At 38.7% G+C, this 23,556-nt stretch overlaps 1 protein-coding gene across 13 annotated transcripts; it reads left to right on the forward strand.

Moving 5' to 3' along the window:
* The first annotated feature begins 1,090 nt into the window (after nt 1–1,090).
* Nucleotides 1,091–22,763, forward strand: TIAL1 (TIA1 cytotoxic granule associated RNA binding protein like 1). Of its 13 annotated transcripts, none has more exons than XM_030839415.3 (13): nt 1,102–1,616; nt 4,273–4,334; nt 9,263–9,359; nt 15,113–15,262; nt 15,502–15,556; nt 15,714–15,801; nt 17,692–17,767; nt 19,689–19,797; nt 20,459–20,554; nt 20,661–20,745; nt 20,950–21,073; nt 21,411–21,550; nt 22,386–22,763. In XM_030839415.3, exons 3-13 carry the CDS (start codon nt 9,348–9,350, stop codon nt 22,510–22,512), a joined length of 1,062 nt encoding a protein of 353 aa, XP_030695275.1. In that variant the 5' UTR covers nt 1,102–1,616; nt 4,273–4,334; nt 9,263–9,347; the 3' UTR covers nt 22,513–22,763. The 13 variants fall into 13 exon arrangements, with proteins under 13 accessions (XP_030695287.1, XP_060142093.1, XP_060142092.1 ...); XM_030839414.3 differs by lacking the exon at nt 1,102–1,616 and adding an exon at nt 3,725–3,779; XM_030839418.3 differs by lacking the exon at nt 1,102–1,616 and adding an exon at nt 3,727–3,779 and having other exon boundaries at nt 15,164–15,262.
* Nucleotides 22,764–23,556: the final 793 nt, after the last annotated feature.

Genomic DNA, 23,556 nt, shown 5'->3' on the forward strand with positions numbered 1-23,556 from the left:
TCACTGGTAGTGTTTGTAAAACCAACTCTCAAGGCACTGTTTAACTGGGACCCTCAAGCTCCGGCAACAGGCTGAAAAATCTTTCTTCACCATTACCCTTCACTAGGCTACAAGAGCAGGTACGAACTCAATCACGTTCTCCTAAAGATGCTTAGAGAGGGAGGTGGGGTGGGGATGGAAGCATACCGTGAACTGCTGCGGGCGACAAAGCAAATTCTAGTGTTACGTAGCCAGTTTGAACATGGTTTCCCACACGTTCGAACAAGACTTCGTTCCCCGTCCATATGATGGATGTCTGTAAACATAACCTTAAGTCTGTGCACATCTCTGCCCAAAGACTTCCTCTCTAAGAACTAAATAAGGGGGTAGGAGGGCATTATCACCCCCTGTACACTGACTCGAAGAGTCATTTGAATTGAGGGCTGTCCTTCTTACGTCCTTATCCTATGAGTTAACGGATGGGGAAACCTTTGAAACTTGTAAAGCAATCTACAAGCCGCCTACCCAGGCTAGAATACCTATTTGCGGGAAAACGCGCCCACAGGACGCTGCCGGCCGTAGGGAAAGCGGGAAGAGCCCCGGCGAGCGCAGCCTGCAGCTCAGCGAGGGCCTGAGATCCACCCCAGGCCCTCCGCCCTTCGCGCGGGGCGGCGGTTGATGACCGTGGGCCGGCCGTTTTGATGAATACAGGAGGGCCGCAAGGGCCTGAGGGCTCAGACACCACGCGGAGCCAAAGCACTGCCTCAGCCGCAGTTGAAGAAACCGCTCTCGGGCTGGACCGAGGCGGAGCAGCAGCTCGGGCTGAGCCAACAGAAGAGCCTTAAAATGCCTGGAGCAGCCCTAGGACAGCCCCCAGCGCGAGGCACTCTGGGAGTCGTAGTCTACCTCCCGAACAGCAGTCTTTCTCGCTTCGTTTCCCCGCCTTTTAACGTCGCTTTTATTCTTCCCCTCCCCTCCCAGCACGCCGGCTTCCGGGTCGCCACACGTTTCACGTACGACTACACTCCCCAGAATTCTCTTCTTCGCGTCCCAGCGCGCCGCGGGCGCCGGCCGCCTTCTTTGGACTGCAGTTCCCAGAAGCCCTCTGGGGAAGTGCTTCCCTCTCTCATTTCCAGGACCACAATTCCCAGAGACTTCAGCTTCCTGGCGGTTCTCTTTTTACTCTATCTCTTCTTGAGTTGGCCAGGCTTCGCCGACCAGCCGGCGCACAGCCACGACGTGATCCGTCGTGACCCGGCACAGGGTTTCCTCAGCGGCCTGTTTTCCTCCGCACTCAGTTGTCCCTTTTGCAGGCTGTCGCGGCTGGCCTGAGCGGTGACCTGGCGGGCCGCGCCTGCGCTGTGCCCCGTTTCCTGCCTGGCTGGTGGCGGCGGCCATTTTGTTCATCCTCCTCCTCCTCCTGCTCCTCCTGGTTGGAGCGCAGTGTCCGGAGCGGGCTGGGGGGAGAGAGCCCGAGAGCGGGGTTCGGTGCGTTTTCTTCTGTCCCCAGCCGGTGCCCGTAGCCCCCCTCCCCTTCCTCCCCACCCCCTCCCCTCCCCGGCCCTGCCCTCCCCCTTGTCCCGGGATCGCTCCGTCGCACCCACCATGATGGAAGACGACGGGCAGCCCCGGACTCTGTGAGTACCCGAGACGAGGGGTGCCAGGCGCCGAGAGGCCCGGGCACCGCGGGACGCTGTGGGAGGGAGCAGGAGAGCGGGGCCGAAGGCGGGACTCTTGGCGGCTCCCTGGCCGCGGTGGCGCGGACGCGAAGTGCATTCCTCATCTGTCCCTTTTTCCTTAGAAAGGAAGCTCTCCCTTCCCCCAAACACAGTCACTTCCTGGGGTCCGGGGCTTATTTCGACCTTTTCCTCTCGCGCCCTTCTTTGCAACCTCCTCCTAAGCCGGGTTTTTGCACGCCAGAGCCTGTCAGGCCCGGGAGAGCTCCTGCTACTCCTCTGCTCCGGGGGCCCTGGGCCGGGCCGGGAGCTGCCGGTCCCCCACGGGGGCTGGGCCTGGTTGGGGTGGGACTGGGGGTGGGACCGCAGCCACATCCCCTGCGGGCCGCGAGGAATTAGCACTCACGCCCTCCAAGTCCCCAGTCGCTCCCTGCTCTTATCCCAAGTTGAGCTCTCCGAGGAAGACGGACATTCTAACACCACTCAAGCCCCTACTGTCTTTCTGCCCCACGTGCCCCCGCCCACGCTGTCAGAAACACTTTGCCTAGCGCCCGCTACTTTTAAAGTGCAAAAGGGATCCCTCTTGCCGCCGGAGCATCTTTCCCTTCTTGGATGAAGAAGTTTACTTTGAGCGCTACCTGCGCTAAACTGACAACCAGTTGTTACAGTGGTGTTACCCTCTCCTAATCTGTGGATCGAGACCTTCAGAGTTGGATAAAATGATGTTTTTATCAGCTATTCGATGTGTCTTTTGAGCGCTTTTTCTTCTATCTTGCTGTTGCTCTTTACTCTGAAGCCCAGTGTAATGAATGAATTTCGTCTTTGAATCGCTTATTCGAGTTTCCTTTCCTTCCTAATGAAGAGTGATGACTCAGCATTTGCATTCCTTTCCAAATAGTGTGGCAGTCCTTTCTTTTTTCCTGCATTTTTTAAAGTGTAATTTCTAATTAAATGTTTGAGTTGGGCACCTTGGGTCTTCTTAGCCTCTCGAAGCTCAGCACACCTGCCTCGAGTGCAAGGAGTCAGTCAGGTCGCTGCTTTGTTTTCTCTTGCCTCTGCCTGGTATTGATACGATCATAGTTCACTTGGCTCTGCTATCTGATGGGGAAATTACTTTTTGGGGAACAGATGAAGGTGAATGGGGTACTTAGGCAGTTAGACTAGTTTCTCATCTCTAGTCCTACCAAAGAAAGTTTGCTCCGTAAAGAAGGTAGATGTCTATGTTCAACATTAATACAAGTTTGTTTTTTTGGCTGGTGGGGGGGGCTTACACTTTTTTATTCCTACTTCTCTAATGTCTCACTAAAGTATCTGCTATCCCTTTTGAGAATTTGAGGTCAACTTAAGTACATCAAATGCTTGAATGGGAAGTCTGCTTAGTAGGAAGTTTTGTATCAATATTTATGTTTTGTGCTGTCTTCCATTTCTGCTCTCTTTTCCCAGAAAAGAGAGGATTGGGACAAACTTGAAATTTGTCCTCTAACATCTGTTGAAGCCAAGACTTGGTATTTAGTTAGCAATGTGTTCTTTGATGGAAGCATCTGGGAAAGCTGGATTTAGGCCTAGCAAGCATGTATTTAACAACGATAAAAGTTACATAGTATTTAAAAATCTGAAATGTCATCGCATCATAATAGTTACTGAATAATTGGTAAATCCTCAAGGCATATTTCTCATTAACTGTATCTATCTGTTCCTTATGAAGAATTCCTGTTTTGTCATGCTAAACAAAATGCTATTGCAGTACCTTTAATTCATACAAGCACTTTGCGTCTGCCTTCTCATCTCCATCAGATCTTAGACCGTAGACTAATAAGCTAACTTCTTTGTCACTTATTTCCTACCTCTACCTTCTCCAGTCTCCTGTTCTTTCTCAGAAACACAATTAAGTTGTCTATGTTTACAGTTATCTAAAAATGTGACATGTATACATATAAGTAAAGAAACATCTTGAGCTTCGTTGTACCTGTATGTCAGTATATGTTTACTATTCTGTCTTCCTTTTTCCTTCTTCCACTCTTCTCCATGGGAAGGATTTTTTTTTTTTTTTTTTTAGACAAGGACTGCTACATCTTCCTAGGTCTTAACCCTGCAGCACTTAGTTCACTGCCTGGAACATAAGAGGTACTCAAATATTTTACAATGATTATACTTCCTTTCATTAAATTAATATTATGTCCGTTTTTAAAAAAGTCCTGATTGATTTAAAATTATATAAGCAGACATGATGGTCATATGTGGTGTGGTCTGTTGATTTTTATATTTTTTGAAATTTGAAATGTAAAATTTTGAGATAAAAGCAAATGTTTCACATTTGGATTTTTGTCAGATTTTAATAAAAATGCATATTTTTTAAAGTGTTCATTTTACATATTTCTCAAAGGGTTCTTTTAGATACAGGTAACATGATAAAAACTTTGAAGGTGACTTTAGAGGTTGATACCTAGTAGGGTTTCTTGTTTATTTATGGAGATCCTTCTTTTATTTTACATCGTGATCTTTGGATTAGGCTTTCAAGTGGCTGGTATGTTTTAAAAGAATGTACTCTTAACAAAGCTTATCTTAAACTGTTTCCTTAATATGCCTGTGTGTTACTAGTGAGGTTTTTTTCCTGCAGACACACACAAGCTAAGACATATGGTTCTATCATCAGAAAACAATATGGTGTTTATAGCCTAGGTAGGTCTTTAAATATTCATTACCTACAGTATTACTAATTTATTTGATGGTATTTAAAGTGATATAGAATTGCTTTGATGTTGAGCCTAAAATTTGTCATATAGTTTCTTTGAAGGTCTGTTTTCTGATGTTCTTTGCTCCCATTTAACATTTTTTGTATTGGGGGGTAAATGTATTGGGTATCTTGGGATCTAAAAAAACAAATGAGATCATGCTGTATAACACTGGTGTTGGAAGTGAACTGCCTGACACCTACCTTGTGGGACCCACATTTCAGATTTGTGTTGTGTGTAGCTTTGAGTACAGTGATTTGATCCATGGTATATCTGAATCTGTTATACAACATTAAATTGTAATGGTGTTCTATTGTAGTTTTATTTTCTTCATCTACTCGATGCACCAAAATGAGTAGGAATTGTGGATCTGGAATTATACCATGTTAATGCAATGCCATCTTTAAGGCCGTTTTTTCCCCCGATAGAGACTCAGTCAAAAGGAGGAAATAAGCCATTCATTTAGAGTATAATCTGAACATCTAAGGGCAATAGCAGTAAATACTGTTAAATCCCATTATAAAATTGATTAGCTGTACCATACATTTGGCTATATTGTGGCTGTAATTAAACCTCTTATACAATTTAATCATATTTTCTGTTTCTTTAAAATGTATGTGTATGTGTGTTGATATTCCTTATATAGTTGGTCAGTTCACTTGTACCTCCTGCACCTTTCCTCCACCCTGCCTCCTTCCTAAAATGAAATATCGACAAATTGATCAGCACATTAGAGGCCCATTGAAGGATATTGTTGCAAAATCTCCTCTTATATAGGAATTTTCAAGAACAAAAGTAAAAATATTACTTAGCCATAGTGTCTTGTGTAAAAGTGCTGGTAATTTCAGCCTTCGTAGGGCTAATCTTCTCAGAGTGAGAGCATATTCAGTATTGAAAAGTGTGATTAGTCTTCTGAAAGGCATGATGTTCTTAACTTAAAATTCTGCCTGGTTGTACATAGGAAGTAGTTTGGCAATGTGAACTTTTGCCTGCTGTGAAACTGCCAAGTTCTAGTCTCAAATTTGATTTTAACCCTGACTTTAGGGATAAAGACATAATTTTCCATTTTTAATGCATTAGTTCCTACAGTTCCTGTTCTTAGAAGACAAAATAGACCTAAGGTTTGCTTTTTTTTCCCCCCTTGAGTTAAAAATCGTTTTGGAATTTCCTAAGTGTTTACTCTTTGGATTGATCTCACTACAATAATTTGAGCCATTTGTCTTTTTCTGTTATTTTGTATGTGTTCTTCAAGTAGAAATTTTATATTTAAACCCTTGGAACTTTAGAATATGTTGACGATTTTATAACCAAAGCAGAAAGAAAGTGAAGTGTAGTTGATTTAGAAAGAAAAAGTAAATATTTCTATGTGCTACCAAGAGATGATGTTTTTACCAGGTCAAGAGTTGAATATTTTTGTTAGTATTTATTTTGGGACAGATAATTTTATGATAACGTAAAGGTACTTAAGCTGTATAGTATTTTAAAAGCTGTAAAATGTTTCTGTATTAAGTGTTATGATGGATGAAGGCAAATGTAGGTGAATGAATTACAGAACTCTGAGTAAAGGAAAAGGCAGTCTCAGGTTTCTGTATAATTTAGGTGAAATTATATGGCAGATTATCTCCTTTTTATCCTGGCAAATTAAGATGTTCTACATGTTGTTATGGAAGGCCATTTTTATTTTTATTTTATTATTTATTTATTTTGCGGTACGCGGGCCTCTCACTGTTGTGGCCTCTCCTGTTGCGGAGCACAGGCTCCGGACGCGCAGGCTCAGCGGCCATGGCTCACGGGCCCAGCCGCTCCGCGGCATGTGGATCTTCCCGGACCGGGGCACGAACCCGCGTCCCCTGCATCGGCAGGCGGACTCTCAACCACTGCGCCACCAGGGAAGGCCCTGGAAGGCCATTCTTATATTAGTTTTTGGAGTTTGCTACTTTACCAACTGAACTTTTAGTGGAGATATTTGAAAAGTAGGAAACCTTAAAACTAAACTTTTTCTCTAAGTATTTCATGACATTCTAAACTTGCGTTAACCTTTTGCTCTTTGTTATCAGTGCTTGAAATATAAATTAATATATCTAAATGTGCCTCTAGAAATTCTTCAGAATCTGTAGTTGATTAGAAATTGGTTGACTTGGAATAAAAATCCTGTGAAACAGTAACAACTTTGTGACTGTTAGGTATGTAAGGTAGTTAATGCCCGTGCAGTTTTTTCCTGGAAAAATCATTAAACAGTCATACAGATTAAAATTATTTAAATCATTTACCGTTTGTTACATTCAAGTGATAATTTTAACTTTGTTGCTAGTTAGCTTTGATATGTGAAAATCAGTTTTATCCACTCCTATTCTCTTAGAAATGAGCTAACTATTAGCATTTTAGGTTAGTTGAGTGTTAACACTTCAGAGACCAAGGTCACTGTTCATTTTCTTTACAGATAGGTCTACTTTGTACAAAAAGAAATTCCATGGATACAGGTTCACAAACCCCTATGAGTTAAAAAAAAAAATAGGCAATTGTCTGGCTAGCTCAGAAGCCTATAACCTTTCACTACTGCTGGGAAAAGTATGTCACTGCACAGCCTACTGATGGTTCTGCTCTACTTTAAATATAACAAAAAGGTGGCATAGTGGACCTAAACCAGTTTGTCACTGGTTTAGTCTTCCATTTAAGTAACATTGGACTTGTGTTTCATTTTTAGAGCGTGTTAAAGTTATTGGCACCCATTGCAGTGAAATTCTTAGGTGAAAAGAAAATTGCTATTCATTCTTAATCAAATTTTTTTTTCTTTTTAACACTTAACCTTACTTTTCTTAGTCTTATTTTTCCCTTTCAGAGTATCCTGTCTTAAACTATGGCAACTGTAGATACAAGGCTTATATTGGTCTCAGTACATTGTTTCCAGATGTTAGGTATTATAGTTAGGAAAATAAAACTTATGTCCTTTTACTTTCCAGAAGAAAATATGTTAAATTTTATAAATGTTGTTGGTTTATGAGGATCATAACTGATGTGAGTTTTAGGAACTATATGCTGAGTGCAAGAAAGACTTAAAGTTTATTAAGCTAAATTAAGATAGATCCATGGTAAAGAAGATGTGGTACATATATATAATGGAATATTAGCCATAAAAAGAAATGAAATTGGGTCATTTGTAGAGATGTGGATGGACCTAGAGTCTGTCATACAGAGTGAAGAAAGTCAGAAAGAGAAAAACAAATACTGTATATTAACACATATATGTGGAATCTAGAAAAGCGGTACAGATGAAGCTATTTGCAGGGCAGGAATAGAAAGGTAGACATAGAGAACGGTTGTTTGGACAGGGTGGGGGGGGAGCGGAGGGTGGGATGAATTGGGAGATTCGGTTTGACATAAATACACTACCGTGTGTAAAGTGGATAGCTAGTGGGAACCTGCTATATAGCACAGGGAGCTCAGCTCCGAGCTCTGTGAAGACCTAGATGGGTGGGATGGGGGAGAGGGAGGGGATATTATGTATACATAGAGCTGATTCACTTCACTGTCCAGCAGAAACTAACACATTTTAAAGCAATTATACTCCAATAAAAAAGAAAAGAAAGAGAAAAAAGATCCATGATACAAGATGGTCATCTCTGGGTGGTGGTGTTCTTTTCTTTTAAACTTATGTGTATTTTAAGTTTCTTATACAAAATACATACATTCAATTTGTAATTTTTAAAAAAATCTTTAGATATGTTATAGTCAAAAGTATACCTGGGGGCTTCCCTGGTGGCGCAGTGGTTGAGAGTCCTCCTGCTGATGCAGGGGACATGGGTTCGTGCCCCGGTCTGGGGGGATCCCGCATGCCGCGGAGCGGCTGGGCCCGTGAGCCGTGGCCACTGAGCCTGCGCGTCTGGAGCCTGTGCTCCGCAACGGGAGACGCCACAACAGTGAGAGGCCCGCGTACCGCAGAGGAGAAAAGTATACCTGGATTTGTCTTAAATTTTCTCTGAATTTCTAGAGAAATCTTTATATTTGCTTTGTTATCTACATTAAGATGTATTTTGTTGATTCTGATGCATTTTTGAGTGTGAATTTTATTTTACCCTGCTCTCCTAAAACAAAACTATGAAGACCTACCATCGATAACAATCTTATTAGCAAAGTAGAGAGAACAAAATCCTTCAATCTTTGTGTTTTGCTATAACTTTAATTCTCTTCTTTGTTCATGTAATTGCTTTGGTTGGGGGTCTAAGGTAAACTCACCTTGTGTCTGATATCCTTCTATGATCAGGTGTTTTAATGAATCAGTATTTGTGGTATTATGTGTGTGTGTTATACATTATTTTGAATTGTGTTTCATATCTAAAAATTATAGTTATCTTGAGACTGATTTAAATTTTTATTCTAACAAATAAGATGAGAAAATGATATATAGGTACAGAATAATATGCTTTGGGTGGGAAGCAAGGTCATATTGTTTTGGTTTTTCTTTTTTTTTTGGCCGTACACGGGCCTCTCCCGCTGTGGAGCACAGGCTCCGGACGCACAGGCTCAGCGGCCATGGCTCATGGGCCCAGCCGCTCCGCGGCATGTGGGATCTTCCCGGACCGGGGCACGAACCCGTGTCCCCTGCATCAGCAGGCGGACTCTCAACCACTGCGCCATCAGGGAAGCCCCTGATTTGTTTTCAATAGAGTCTTTTGAAGTGATATTTTAGTGACCTAAGAATAATTATTGCTTTCCTAAATGAAAGTTAATCTTACACTCAAAGGATCAGGCTTAATTGGAAAAATTTTACTGAAGACAGAGGAAGTTAAAATGAAATAAAAGATGATGAGTAGATGATAATGCTTTAGAGCTAGAGCTGAAGGGAAATAGCTGATTTTTTTCTTTCTTTCTGTACAGATACGTAGGTAACCTCTCCAGAGATGTGACAGAAGTTCTTATTCTTCAGTTATTCAGTCAGATTGGACCCTGTAAAAGCTGTAAAATGATAACAGAGGTAAGATCTTCCCAGTTCCCTGTGCTGACAATTAGCATAATGTTTAACATTTTGAGATACATGAGTTGATTAGTATCATTTTAAGTTTCAAGTTACTAGATGGATAGATTCATGTTGTGTTGACTTATTTGATTTGACTGACAAACTAGGTTTAGAATGGAGTTTATCTGAGAGGACAGAGTTTCTGTGCTGTTATTTTCAAAGGGTCCTTCATGATGTAGTTATCTTCAAGTGATTCTGCTTATGTAAAGTTGTTAGAGCTTATCTCAGAATGTTGAAAAACTAGGTTATATTTCCAATAAGAATGTTATATTTCATATATTTCCAATAAGAATTGGTGTGTGTAGAAGAACATTAGGTTATTATGAGCATAGTGCCACACAAGCATCTTCAGCAATTTTAGTAAATGCTGACTGAACAACTTTATGTAGATAGGAATTTAAATTGTTAGGATAATTTGTTTTCCTTTTTTTCAAAAAAATCTTACTTTTTATACTTTCCTGGTTAAGACTCTGGAGCAGTGCCCAATGACTCGGTTTTCAGTTTATTTATTAACACTTTGCTTTTTCAACTATTTAGTATGTACCAGATACCATGGTAAGTGCTAGGGATACAGTGGTGAATAAAACGGTTCCTAGCGCGATAGAATTTTCCAGTCTATGAGGGAGACAGAGGAAATAATAGGCATTAATGATATAGGATAATAAATAGTGTGGAAGTTGATAGTTTCAAGTGCTATAGGAGCTTGTAGGTCCGTACAGTCTTCAGTCAGGGGAGGATTCAGTGTCTAGGCTGGAACCGAAAAAGATAGTAATGGAAACTGGCTAGACAGGAATTTGAGAAAGAAGGGAATCCAGGTAGAGAGAAGAATGTTGATCAAGCCTGGTAGACAGAGAGCGGGAGTGCTTGTGAGATAGAAGGAAAGATAGAAACCATAATGTGGTTGGAGTTTCGAAAGGGATTAGTCTTAGGAGATGCCAGGAGATGAGGCAGGAGTGTTCAGCAGGGGCCAGAGCTGTGCTAAGGAGTTTGTGTTATATTCTGAGACGGAGGGGAACTATTAGAAATATGTAAAGCAAAGTGGCCTTTTGATCTTCATTCTTAACTAATAAGGAAAATTATCACTCTTTTCTGGTATATTACCTCTTCTTTCCTTCCTGTCTTTGATTATTTATTCATTCTTTCTTTAATTAATCAAAAATTTACTTTGTACTAGGCACTGTTCAAAGCATTGGGGATATAATGCAGAGCTAGACCAGTGAGGTTCACAAGAGTTTACATGTTAGTGGGAGTATTGTAAATAATAAGTAAACAAGATAATTCTGGATAGGAGTAAGAGCTTTTAAGAGAATATAACAGTTCTGTGATGGTGATTGCAATGTTGGTGCTGTATAGGCTAGGTGGTGAGGGATGACGTCTTGCTGCAATTGGCATCTGTTGTGAAAGTAATAATGTAGGTTCTTAAGGAGGTGGGAACTGAAGTTGCATAATTGAATGTTGAGGCTTTTTGGTTATGATCTGTGATCTAGAAATCTGTAATCAGTGGGCAGTTGACTCAACCAAATTCTAAAAGATCAAATGAGTCTTTTTTAGACTATGGATGTTTGGTATGGGACCAACATGATAATGACTACTATCAGAAATCACCTCTTTGAGCTGAGATAGGAATAACAAGATGGTGCCATCTACATTAAGAGCTGGAGGCAGAGGGAACAGCCCATACAAAGGCCTTGTGTTGGTAATGAGCTTGGTGCATTTGTGGAACCAAAGACCAGGGTGGCTGGAACCTGGTGAATGGTGGGAAATGAGTGTAATAGAGTAGGCAGGCAGGGTTTGGAATCACATAGGGCAGTATGAGCCATGACACAGTGTTTGGATTTTACTCTGCAGTGGGGATTTTAAGTAGGGTGATGAAGTATTCTTTTTTATTAATTTATTTGTTTGTTTTTGGCTGCATTGGGTCTTCATTTCTCTAGTTGCGGCGAGTGGGGGCTACTCTTCTTCGCGGTGTGTGGGCTTCTCATTGCGGTGGCTTCTCTTGTTTCGGGGCACGGGCTCTAGGCGCGCGGGCTTCAGTAGTTGTGGCTCGCGGGCTCTGGAGCGCAGGATCAGTAGTTGTAGCGCACGGACTTAGTTGCTGTGCGGCATGTGGAGTCTTCCTGGAGCAGGGCTCGAACCCATGTCCCTTGCATTGGCAGGCGGGTTCTTAACCACTTCGCCACCAGGGAAGTCCTCCTGATGAAGTATTCTTATTTGCTTTTTTTTTTTTGGCAGTATGTGGGCCTCTCACTGTTGTGGCCTCTCCCGTTGTGGAGCGCAGGCTCAGCGGCCATGGCTTACGGGCCCAGCCGCTCCGCGGCATGTGGGATCCTCCCGGACCAGGGCACCAACCCATGTCCCCTGCATCGGCAGGCAGACTCTCAACCACTGCGCCACCAGGGGAGCCCCTTATTTGCATTTTTAATGTTACTTTATTTGGAAAATGTTTTTTTTTTTTTTTGGTGGTACGCGGGCCTCTCACTGCTGTGGCCTCTCCCATTGCGGAGCACGGGCTCCAGACGCACAGGCTCAGCGGCCATGGCTCACGGGCCCATACGCTCCGTGGCATGTGGGATTTTCCCGGACCGGGGCACGAACCCACGTCCCCTGCATTGGCAGGCGGACTCTCAATCACTGTGCCACCAGGGAAGCCCGGAAAATGATTATTATATGGAGAATGGATTGTAGGGGGCAAGAGTGGAAGGAGAGGGAAACCAGCTGTGTTTATTTCACTAGCCTAGGTAGGAGATGATGTTCTTTAGAGTCATAGCCATAGAAATAGAGGTAGATAAGTTTGGGATACATTTTGGAGGTAGAATCAGTAGGACTGGATTGGCCGTGGGACATAAAGGAAGACATCAAGAAAGACCCCTTAGATTCTTGTTTGCAGCTGTGTGTATGTTAATGCTATTTGCTAAAATGGGCATGGCATGACTGAGGGAGACACAGGATTGATTGGGGGTGGGGAGTGGTGGGAATCGAGCTCTGTTTTGGCAATGTTAATTTTAAGATGTGCATTAGATATATAAATGGACGTCATATGTAGGCAGTTGGATAAACTGTTTTGGAACTCTAGAGAAACCAGTGTTGATGATACTAGCTTGCAGTGATAATTTGAAGCCATGGGACTGGATAAGATCTAGAGAGAGCGCTGAGAGAGAAGAGAGTAGAGGGGGCCTAGGTTCGAGCCCTGGAGCATCTCAACACTTAAGTGACATTTATAGTTTGAGTTAAGGAGGAAGAAATACTTTCTGAAAGATCCTCCAGTGAAGAAACAGGAAAACCAAGAGAGTATGGTGGAATCTACAGGAGAATATTTAGAAGAGGAGGAGAGTTGTCAACAGTTTTGAATTCTGCTTGAAAGTCAAGGTGAGGACAGAAAAGGGATCACAGAGATGGCAGGGAGGTCATTGGTGAGCTCAACATGAAGTTTCCTTTCCATGGTTGGGTTGGAAACTGACTGGAGTGGGTTTAGGAAAGAATGAAATGTGAGAAAGTGGAGAGTCGCTAGAAAATTTTTGAGAAACATTTGATACATATATTTTTTAAAACCTGTGTGCACAGTCAGCCATATGAAGGGGTAGAGGAGTTTGAAGTGAACTTTCATAATTTATCTGTATTCTACAACTCCTATATTTGAACTTGTAAATAGTTGTAAAATTTCATATTTCTTTGTCTTGACATTTATGTCATCCAACAAAAATTGGTGACAACACCGTGGTAAGGACACAGTTGATTTCAGAGTGTCACTTGGTGGTGGTGTAAATGGGAAACTTTCAAAGGGCATGAACTCATGAACTCTAGTACAGACTATTCGTTTCCTTTCATAAATTTCATTTTAGGGTATGAGAAATCCCTTTCCTCCCCTTAGTTTTACGATGTTTTACTTTAGATACTGTTTATCGTAGATTCTAGCTTTCCCTGTATACTATAATAAATGTATATTATCAATTCTAAGGCAAATGTTAAAAAATTTTAACATCTCTGACAGTGACAAAAAATGGTGTCTTAAATGAGATGAAATGCAGTGTGATGTGAATATATGTGTGTGTGTGTGTGTGTGTGTGTGTACATGTATGTACATACATTGAATGGGATCTGGCCTACTACTGGTTAGATAAATTTGAAGTCAGTATGCACGAGTAGACTAGTTTACTAAAGCCCGTTGTTATCATAGTTCTACCATTGGACTCCTGTATGTTTTGCTATGGTTAACAGTGTTTTCCTTAGAGACCATCAGGGCAGAAGAGGTAGGAGTACAAGGAAAAGTTGACTAGCACAGCGTTAGCTTCATATTTACCTTTAAACCTTTTCTTCAGTGAGTGTTACTGGTAAACGTTAACTCTTCTACAAAAGGAATGTTTGGAGTCTTTTCCCTATTTCTTTTCTCTGCCTCCTGAGAACAGCATTCACGTGGCTACAACAATAGGATTTTTGTATGAGAGCCCGTAGTAGTTTTCTTGTCAGTATTAATGATTACGCTTTTTTCCCCCTCAAGGAAATGCCTTCTGGTTGCTTCACCACTATTGTTTTAGACGTCTTATTTTGGATTTTTCTGCTAAAACTTCCCTGGAATGAAAAACAGTGGTTGTTGAAAAGAGCTTTATTTTATCTGGTATTTTTAATCCCTTGTAAGTGCAACTGGAATTCCACATTTTAAACATTATTTTTAGATATTTTACATTGAATAGTGATATTTTTAACCTTATGTAAAAAATATATTTGTACAACTGTATAGCTGTTCAATATAGGTTGCAGTCTTATAAAATTCATTTCCATTTTGGTTCATAGGTGTTACAGTTGTTATATCTTAGGTACTTTCTCATCTTATATTGGTGTTTTATATTCATTGGTGTCATATTAGGTACTCACTTTTTTTAAAATTTTTATTGGAGTATTGTTGATTTACAATGTTGTGTTAGTTTCAGGCGTACAGGAAGGTGAATCAGTTATACATATACTTATATCCACTCTTTAGGTATTCACTCTCTTATATTGGTGTTTTGTGATATAAAATTTTAGCTTTGTTGTGGAATATTTTATTCAGACACATTTTCAGAAAATCTTTTCTTAATCACTAGTATATTTTTCTGGTCTTTGGAAGACCAAATTCAAAGTGTATAGAATCTCCAGAGCTTCAGAAGATTTTGAAAGGTAGGGATTTCATTTCAACAGCTGGTTATAAATCTGAAATTTTTCTTTTTTCATTCTTATTCCTTCCTTGTACAGAAAAGAAATACATAATCTCGTCTTATTATATGTATCAATAGTACTAATCCTAGTTTCGATCAGGAGTAAAGTTTGTAAAGTTGGTTCATTTCTGTATTTTTTTTATAGTCATGGGATACAGTTTATGAAGGATTATGATGCATAAATAGAATTCATCCCTTTGAAAATAATGTTGGGAGAGAAGAGCAGTGGTAAGGAGTGGTCCTTATCTCTCAAATCTGAACTTGAGGTTTTGTTTGGTCTAATATAAACTTCTGTTTTATATTTAACATACTTCACCAGAACTCTGTACTTTGATTTAATGCTGGTAGTCATGATTCTGTCCTGCTTTGTAGTTCTGTTTGAGTACAACAGTATTCTGAGGTGCAAAGTCAGGTATAGGTGTAAATCTTATTTTTAAAGTGTTAGGCTTTCATAAGCTTATGCAATCTCACCTCGTACATGCCTAGCTATCAGTAATGTTTTTTCCTGGATTTTCTTCTCAGCAACCCGATAGCAGAAGGGTCAACTCTTCTGTTGGATTTTCTGTTTTGCAGCATACAAGCAATGACCCATATTGCTTTGTGGAATTTTATGAACACAGAGATGCAGCTGCTGCATTAGCTGCTATGAATGGGAGAAAAATTTTGGGAAAGGTAAGATAATAAATGATGGCATCTTATGAGTATATATATTTGCATGTCAAATTAGTTTGTATTCTTTCTTAGCAAGTTTTTAACAAATATTCAGCTCTGCCAAGTGATGGTTTTGCTTTATTCAGCCTAGTGCTTTTACCAAAATAATCCTGCTTGATAAAATGATTTAATAAGTGGTAAGTGTTGTGATTCATAATGACATGCCTAATAATTTTATTAAATATAATCTTTATTTTTAGGAGGTCAAAGTAAACTGGGCAACAACACCAAGTAGCCAGAAAAAAGATACTTCCAGTAAGTACTCCTGCTGCATTTTACTGTGGAAGAGTTCTGAAATTATCCTTGGCAGCATTACCAGCTCAAATAGGTTTTTTTCTTCCTTTAGTGTTGCCTAAAAAAGGTTTAGTACCTGACTTCTTAAGTATTTGATTACCAAATGCTTTGATTTCAGATCATTTCCACGTGTTTGTTGGGGATTTGAGTCCAGAAATTACAACAGAAGATATCAAATCAGCATTTGCCCCCTTTGGTAAAATATCGTAAGTATCATAATCAATACTATATTCAGTAGTGATAGGCAAAATTGTACATGATTAACTTGTATCAGAATTAAGATTTTCTTTCCCTAGTTAGTGTGATTTTTGTTTGTTTTGTTTTTTTGATTAGTAGATGTTGTTGAAAATGTTAATGTCATTTCAGTGTTTTGGGGTCTTGTTTTCATCTAATCCTGTGTATAACATGTTAAAGATTAAGTGATTCTGTTTGTTATCTTTAAAGCAGATGTTTGGGTGGTAAAACTTATTATAAAGTCCAGCTTTTTGTCAAGTGTTTTCAAACTTTGGTGGTTAAAGATATGGGTTAACCAAAAATAAATGATTCATACTGTGTATTAAACTTTTATAGGAGGAATTTATAAATGGGGAAAGTAGGTAAATCCTTGGATATATTGTGAAATTGGAAATGTACATGTTTAATTATAATGATAAATGTGTTTTGATATTTTAGCTGAAAAGTAGCATTATTATAGTAGTAAAATGTTTCAATGTCTGAGCCATAAATGTGGGATTAATTAGTAGATATTTTTGTTAGTGGTATTTGATTCTGCTAGGGTAGGGCCCAATTGTGGTTTGATTTTCTTTTTTTTTTAAACAAAGTTGGTGCTCAGATTTTGCTGTATGTTACTTGATCAAATATATTGGAAAATTTAAAGTGTTAAAAGTTCTATAAAATGTTTATCACAATTTATCTATCTGCTTAAAATCACTTTATTTTATGTATTTATTTCCTATAGATTGAAGTTAAATGTTTTAGTACTACTTTACAAAAATACGTTTCACCTAAGAACAACAGTATTTCTCTCTGCAATTTGTTGTTCTATAGATTTAATTTATTTGATAGATTTAATTCTTAATTTTCTATTTTGATATTTACTTTGCTTTTTAATCTAGATGTGGTAAGTAGTACTGTTTTAAAAATCAGTATAAAAAATAATACAGGTTGCTGTTTTTCAATCTATATTTATACCTGAGACCTGCAGTTTTTCTAAAGTCCAAGTCACAATTAAAAGTAATAGCATTCTGGTTATTTTGCAGAATTGCTCATAAGAATGGACAGGATCTTGAAGGCTAACTGCAAGGAACTGTGCACACTGGAACTCAGTTGTAGATTTTTTTCTCATTTCTATTTATTCTTATTATACATTATTTATATATACATATTTTAGTATTTACATTTTAACATTCTATATTCAGTGGAGTTCTATATTTCCAATCATTTTAACTTACTCACTAAAATTTCTGTGTAAATTTGTTGTTTTCGTACTGGTGTGCTTAGCATTGTTGTTAGTTTTTTATTCTCCTTTCTTAAATTTCTGAAAATGTCAATTTTTCAAAATTTACAGCTGCCCAAACTCCAAAATGATGGTAGAGAATTGACCAAGAAAAATAAAGAAATCTGTTAACAGGCCATGTATGCCTTTTTAATTCCTATTTTTTCCTCTTTTTCAATTTTTTAATATTTCATATATTTTGTATCACTAGGCAGAAGACATTTAACTATTTAGAGATTGCATGGTAAAGTAGTTAGCATTGTTACAGTAATTTATAGAACCAGTAAACCTTAGAGGACACTAGCGAATAGAATATTAGAAAAGGAAACTATTGTTCCTATTAATCTTCAAATTTGAGCATTTAGTTTAGAAAGCACAGGCTGTTTGATTAGGTTGCATGTTTATTACATGTTTTTGTCCTACTGCTTTTTTCTAACAGGTAAAGAAGCGTTAGGGAGAGTTCAGGAATGGCTGTAGTTAATTAGGGCTAACTGGAATTTTATTTAAAAAAATGCTCACAATACAGTGTGTGTGGTTCCTTTTAGTTTTTATTTTGAGGATGACTTTTACTTCCCTCATTTAGCTGTGCTTCTTTTCACAGGGATGCCCGAGTAGTTAAAGACATGGCAACTGGAAAATCCAAAGGCTATGGCTTTGTATCTTTTTATAATAAACTGGTATGTTCTTTCAACTCAATTTGAATTTAATGCAAAATTTAGTTATTATTGAATATTTTTGGATGTTGACTACAAACAACTATTGTGTAATTTTGTTTTAATAATAAGGTGTAGTTCATTCTTTTTTTTTCATAAGCTTGGAAATAACTGGGAAAAATAGGCTGATTATAATGAAGTATGTTGAAGCTTGCATTTGTGACTTGGTAAGGGTAAGATGTGTTAGAAGTAAAACTTACAACTAGGACAAATGAGCTAATCTCAGAAATTGAAGGGAAGTTACATTATATTTGTCTTGGGACTTCCGTGGTGGCACAGTGGTTAAGACTCTGCATTCCCAACACAGGGGGCTTGGGTTCAATCCCTGGTCAGGGAACTAGATTCCACATGCATGCTGCAACTCAGGATTCGCATGCCGCAACTAAGGAGCTCACCTGCCGCAACTAAGACCCGGCATAACCAAATAAATAATAAAATAAATAAATGTTTTTAAAAATTATATTTGTCTTAACCATGAAAATCTCAATTTTAACTTTCTTAAAATGCTTTTATTTATTTATGTATGTATGTATGGCTGCGTTGGGTCTTAGTTGCGGTGTGCAGGATCTTTTGTTGCAGCATGCAGGCTTCTCTAGTTGTGGCCTGTGGGCTTCTCTCTAGTTGTGGCGCATGGGCTTCTCTCCAGTTGTAGTGCACCACGTGGGCTCTGTACCTGGGGCACGCGGGCTCTCTAGTTGTGGTGCGTGGGCTTAGTTGCCCCGCAGCATGTGGGATCTTAGTTCCCCGACCAGGGATTGAACCCACATCCCCTGCGTTGGAAGGCGGATTCTTAACCACTGGACCACCAGGGAAGTCCCTTAACTTTTTAATTATTATCCATATTTTTGTAGCTGGGACGTTAATGACTACAGCAAATTATGTAAATGAAATTTTAAGCAATTCGTCTTGATTTTTGCATGTATTTAAGAACGAGGTACCAAATATCTAAGCATTTGCATTAACTGTAACATCAGATAATAAAATGGGCTTTGGTATTAATGTTTTGGAACAGTTTCAACAACTTAAATTATTTACATTTTATTGAAGCAGTAAGATAAAGGGCAGGAGTTGTATCCTTTTTTTGCTTAGATTCATTGCAAATTCACATTACTTCCTAAATTAATTTTTTGGGAATTCCCTGGCAGTCCAGTGGTTACAACTCCTCACTTCCACTGTAGGGGGCATGAGTTCCATACCTTACTCAGTTTATTGTAGAACTCAATTTTACAGCATTCTAAATCATAATGCAGAAGTCTTCCGTCTCAAGTTTTAAATCTTGTGTCATAGTCCATTGTTATTAGAATGTAGATTGGGGGGTTAGGTGGTATTTAGACCATAGTATCAAAGAGTTTTTAGATACTTCAGTAAAAGTCATATTACAAATCAACCATAAAATTAAAATATTTGAAAACAATTTTGTCCTTTTTTTTGGTGATCAGTGGGATTGTAATTTTCTCCTTTTATGTTTGAATTATAATTTCCCTTGATGATTAAATGCTATCCTGGGTTTTTTTTTGTAAAATAATTTATTTATTTGGCTGCACTGGGTCTTAGTTGCTGCACGCGGGATCTTCGATCTTCGTTGCAGCATGCAGGATCTTTAGTTGTAGCGTGCGAACTCTTAGTTGCGGCATGTGGGATCTAGTTCCCTGACCCGAGATTGAACCTGGGCCCCTTGCATTGGGAGCGTGGAGTTTTAGGTACTGGACCACCAGGGAAGTCCCTATCCTGGTATTTTAAAATCTATAAATAAATATTGCTTTAATGAGTCACTGATAAGATTTATTGGATCCAGAAGTGCCAATGTTTTATTTCATCTTAATGAGTCTTATGAACCACTCTTTTCTGTGTTTGTAATTGCTGTTTTTTTTCTTTTTCTCCGTAGGATGCAGAAAATGCAATTGTGCATATGGGAGGTCAGTGGTTGGGTGGTCGTCAAATCAGAACCAATTGGGCCACACGTAAACCACCTGCACCTAAAAGTACACAAGAAAGTAAGATATGTCTCCTTTATATGTTTTTATGGATACTTCACAAAATCATGTATTAGTTTAGTCTTAATTTCTTAACATTGAAATTTTATTAGCATTTCAAGACTCATTTTATCTTCAGTATAATTGTGGGAAAATAACTGGGCTTTGATGCAAGTATATTTGGAGCTGTGAACCAGGTGATTTTATAGGTCAGATCATAGTGTCAAGGAGAAAAAATTCTATTTCTCCCCACAATGAGGCATACCTTAATAGTATATGGTAATCAGTTTTATAATGCTGTATAACCATCAACTTTTTTTTTTTTTTGGCTGCGTTGGGTCTTCGTTGCTGCGCGCGGGCTTTCTCTAGTCGCAGCGAGTGGGGGCTACTCTTCGTTGTGGTGCGCGGGCTTCTCACTGCGGTGGCTTCTCTTGTTGCAGAGCACGGGCTCTAGGCGTGTGGGCTTCAGTAGTTGTGGCACGGGGGCTCAGTAGTTGTGGCTCCTGGGCTCTATAGATCGCAGGCTCAGTAGTTGTGGCTCATGGGCTTAGTTGCTCCGCGGCATGTGGGATCTTCCCAGACCAGGGCTCGAACCCGTGTCCCCTGCATTGGCAGGCAGATTCTTAACCGCTGCGTCACCAGGGAAGCCCCATCAACATTTTTGTTTTCTTTCTGCATATAGATAACACTAAGCAGTTGAGATTTGAAGATGTAGTAAACCAGTCAAGCCCAAAAAATTGTACTGTGTACTGTGGAGGAATTGCTTCTGGGTTAACAGGTACAGTGTCTGGTTTTTCTAATCCCCTTCTCTGGAGCTTCATCATTATTAGCAATTTCATGATAACATGAACCTTAAATATTCTATTTGTATGTTTGTTTTTCAGATCAGCTTATGAGACAGACATTCTCACCATTTGGGCAAATTATGGAAATCAGAGTTTTTCCAGAGAAGGGCTATTCATTTGTCAGGTAAAATCCTACCTTACGTTTGATCCCCTCAGGTATCAGAGTTTGTTATTTTAGTACTTCTTTGCAATGTAGAACTTTAAACTCCTACATGATGTACTTTAGGAAAATACCAAGTTGATACTTATAAATTAAGGAGTTTCTGTATTACTTACTAAGTACTTAAAAAAATAAAAAACAAAAAACTTCACTCTCATCTTCTCTTAGATTTTCTACCCATGAAAGTGCGGCCCATGCCATTGTTTCGGTGAATGGTACTACAATTGAAGGACATGTTGTTAAATGCTATTGGGGTAAAGAATCTCCTGATATGACTAAAAACTTCCAACAGGTAATCCAATTTTTCATAGCACTTTTTAAGGTCTCCTTCTTACATATCTACATAAAAGCTTTAGAAATTGTAAAAGAAAGCAAACAAAAAAGTAAAGCATATAGCTGCTTTCAGTTGATTTTATTAATGCTATTTCAAAAGTGATTATTTTGCGGTATTAACTGAATCTTAATACTTTCTTTTCACAGGTGTCACCACCCCAATAAACTTAGACAATGATAAATAACAGAGTCCTATTCACATAAGGGTGCTTAGTTTTTCTCTTCCTTGTCTCCCACTTTCTTCAAATACTGTGTTTCTTACTTGTTCCCTAAAACAGTAATTTGCTTTTTCCTAGGTTGACTATAGTCAGTGGGGCCAGTGGAGCCAAGTTTATGGAAACCCACAACAGTATGGACAGTATATGGCAAATGGGTGGCAAGTACCACCTTATGGAGTATATGGGCAACCATGGAATCAACAAGGATTTGGAGTAGAGTAAGTTGTTTTGAGTTTTTCCAGTATAGAAACACATAGTTCTGACAAAAGGAATTAAAAAGTGTGTTTTCCTAGGGAGAATCTATTTAAGCTAAATACATTGAACTATGTGGCATTAACTATGTGGCATTTATAAGCATTGTAGAAACCTTACGAAAAATGAATTATAATGCTAAAAATTTGCTTTTTATTATCTAGGTGGAAAGGGAGTTTGGGGTAACGTGATGTGTCCTCCTATCTCTATGAGCACTTGGTAGAATTTGATTTACATTTCTAATACACTGTTTTATCTACTTGTTTATTTTTTCATGGAAAAGATCTTTGTCTGGATATGTTCAGCAATTTAATGATTTATGCCTGTTGGCTTGTGTGAGAAGTCTCTGAAATTTATCTAATATAAAGTAGCTCGCTTTTTTTCCTTTATTGATAGATTGCATTGGTCCCTTGTGCTTTTTCTAGCCAGCCCAAACCTTTGTTTTCACCAGTTCTTCCTCCTGTTTACAAAGTAAACTTGTGTTTTTAAAATTGTTTATAAATTGATATACCATGTGTGCAAATATATGGTGGGTAGATGATGAGTTTAATCATTTGTCATTTTTAAAAAATCAGTTTTGAGATACTTTTCAGAGAAGTCATATGTTATCTTAGCAAAAATTTAAGACTAATATTGGAATATATATTTTGCATATATGGATATATATGATTTATTTCTTTGCTCTCTGTTTTAAGTATGTTGATTTCTTGTTTATGATTAGACTCTGCTTGACTTTTGTATAACTGTATAGATAATTTTTTCTTTGCATTTGCTGAAGATTTTTTTTTTTTTTCTTCCAAGTCAATCACCTTCAGCTGCTTGGATGGGTGGATTTGGTGCTCAGCCTCCCCAAGGACAAGCCCCTCCCCCTGTAATACCTCCTCCCAACCAGGCTGGATATGGCATGGCCAGTTACCAAACACAGTGAGCTGGGACTCTAAACAAAATGTAATTCATGATAGCTTCAATTTCCTTGTGACACTCTGAAGACATGAAAGTAGACATCGGAAAATGAAAATATTTATTTTAAAAATTGAAATGTTTGGAACCTTTAGCACAGCTTTGCTTTGGTGAAGGACACATGTCTTCTAGTTCTGCCTTTTTAAGTTTTTGTTCATGATGGATATGAACATGATTTTTCTTTGTGTACAAAAACTACAATAAAGTCAATTAAGACAATTCTGACTACAAATTTTGATATAATAGGAGAAATGGGTAATACATTTTGATTCTTAGATACTCCATTTTTATCTTGCTGTTCAGTATTTTAACTCACTGTGTTTTTAAAAGAGCAAAAAAGGGAGGATCATGGAAAACTGGGAATCACAAATAAGTTCATCTTGAACCTTGATACTCCCCTCCCCTCCCCCAAGGTGGACCACATTTGAAGTCAGCAGAAAAAAAGTGTGATATTGAGAAGAAATGCATGATTTTGGAGTCGCTTTGGAGGAAATACTTTCTCTGTGCCTAAAGAAACTGAAGCCAGACTGATAAAAGAAATTTTGCAACCTAAATAAGGAACAGCATTGTCTGACTTACTTGAGCAAATATTGGTGGTCCAGATTAAGACATATTTTTAAAACTTTAAAAAGTGTTGATTATTAAAACTGTAGTAAATTACATTTCATTTTGGGGGGAAAATTCCAAGTATGGTGTTTGTATTAAAGTCAGACAGTCATTCTTATGCTTTTACATGAAGTTTAAATGATATACATTGTAAATATTGAATACAGTGTTTAAAAAGCATGCTTCAACATAGAAGTAGCAGCAATGTAATTATTTGAAGTAACACTTAACACACTCCACTGCATTGAATGCAGTGGATGAATAAGAATGTTTAAGACTGACATTTCCAAGGTTGGCTACTATGTAAAATTAAAATTATACAAATTACTATACAGAAAAAGCCTTAATTTTAATTTCATACAAATCTTTGATGCATTAGTACATTTTAAAATGTCATTGGAAATTA

This window comes from Globicephala melas, chromosome 16 (genome assembly GCF_963455315.2).
Source record: "Globicephala melas chromosome 16, mGloMel1.2, whole genome shotgun sequence".
Lineage (NCBI taxonomy): Eukaryota > Metazoa > Chordata > Mammalia > Artiodactyla > Delphinidae > Globicephala > Globicephala melas.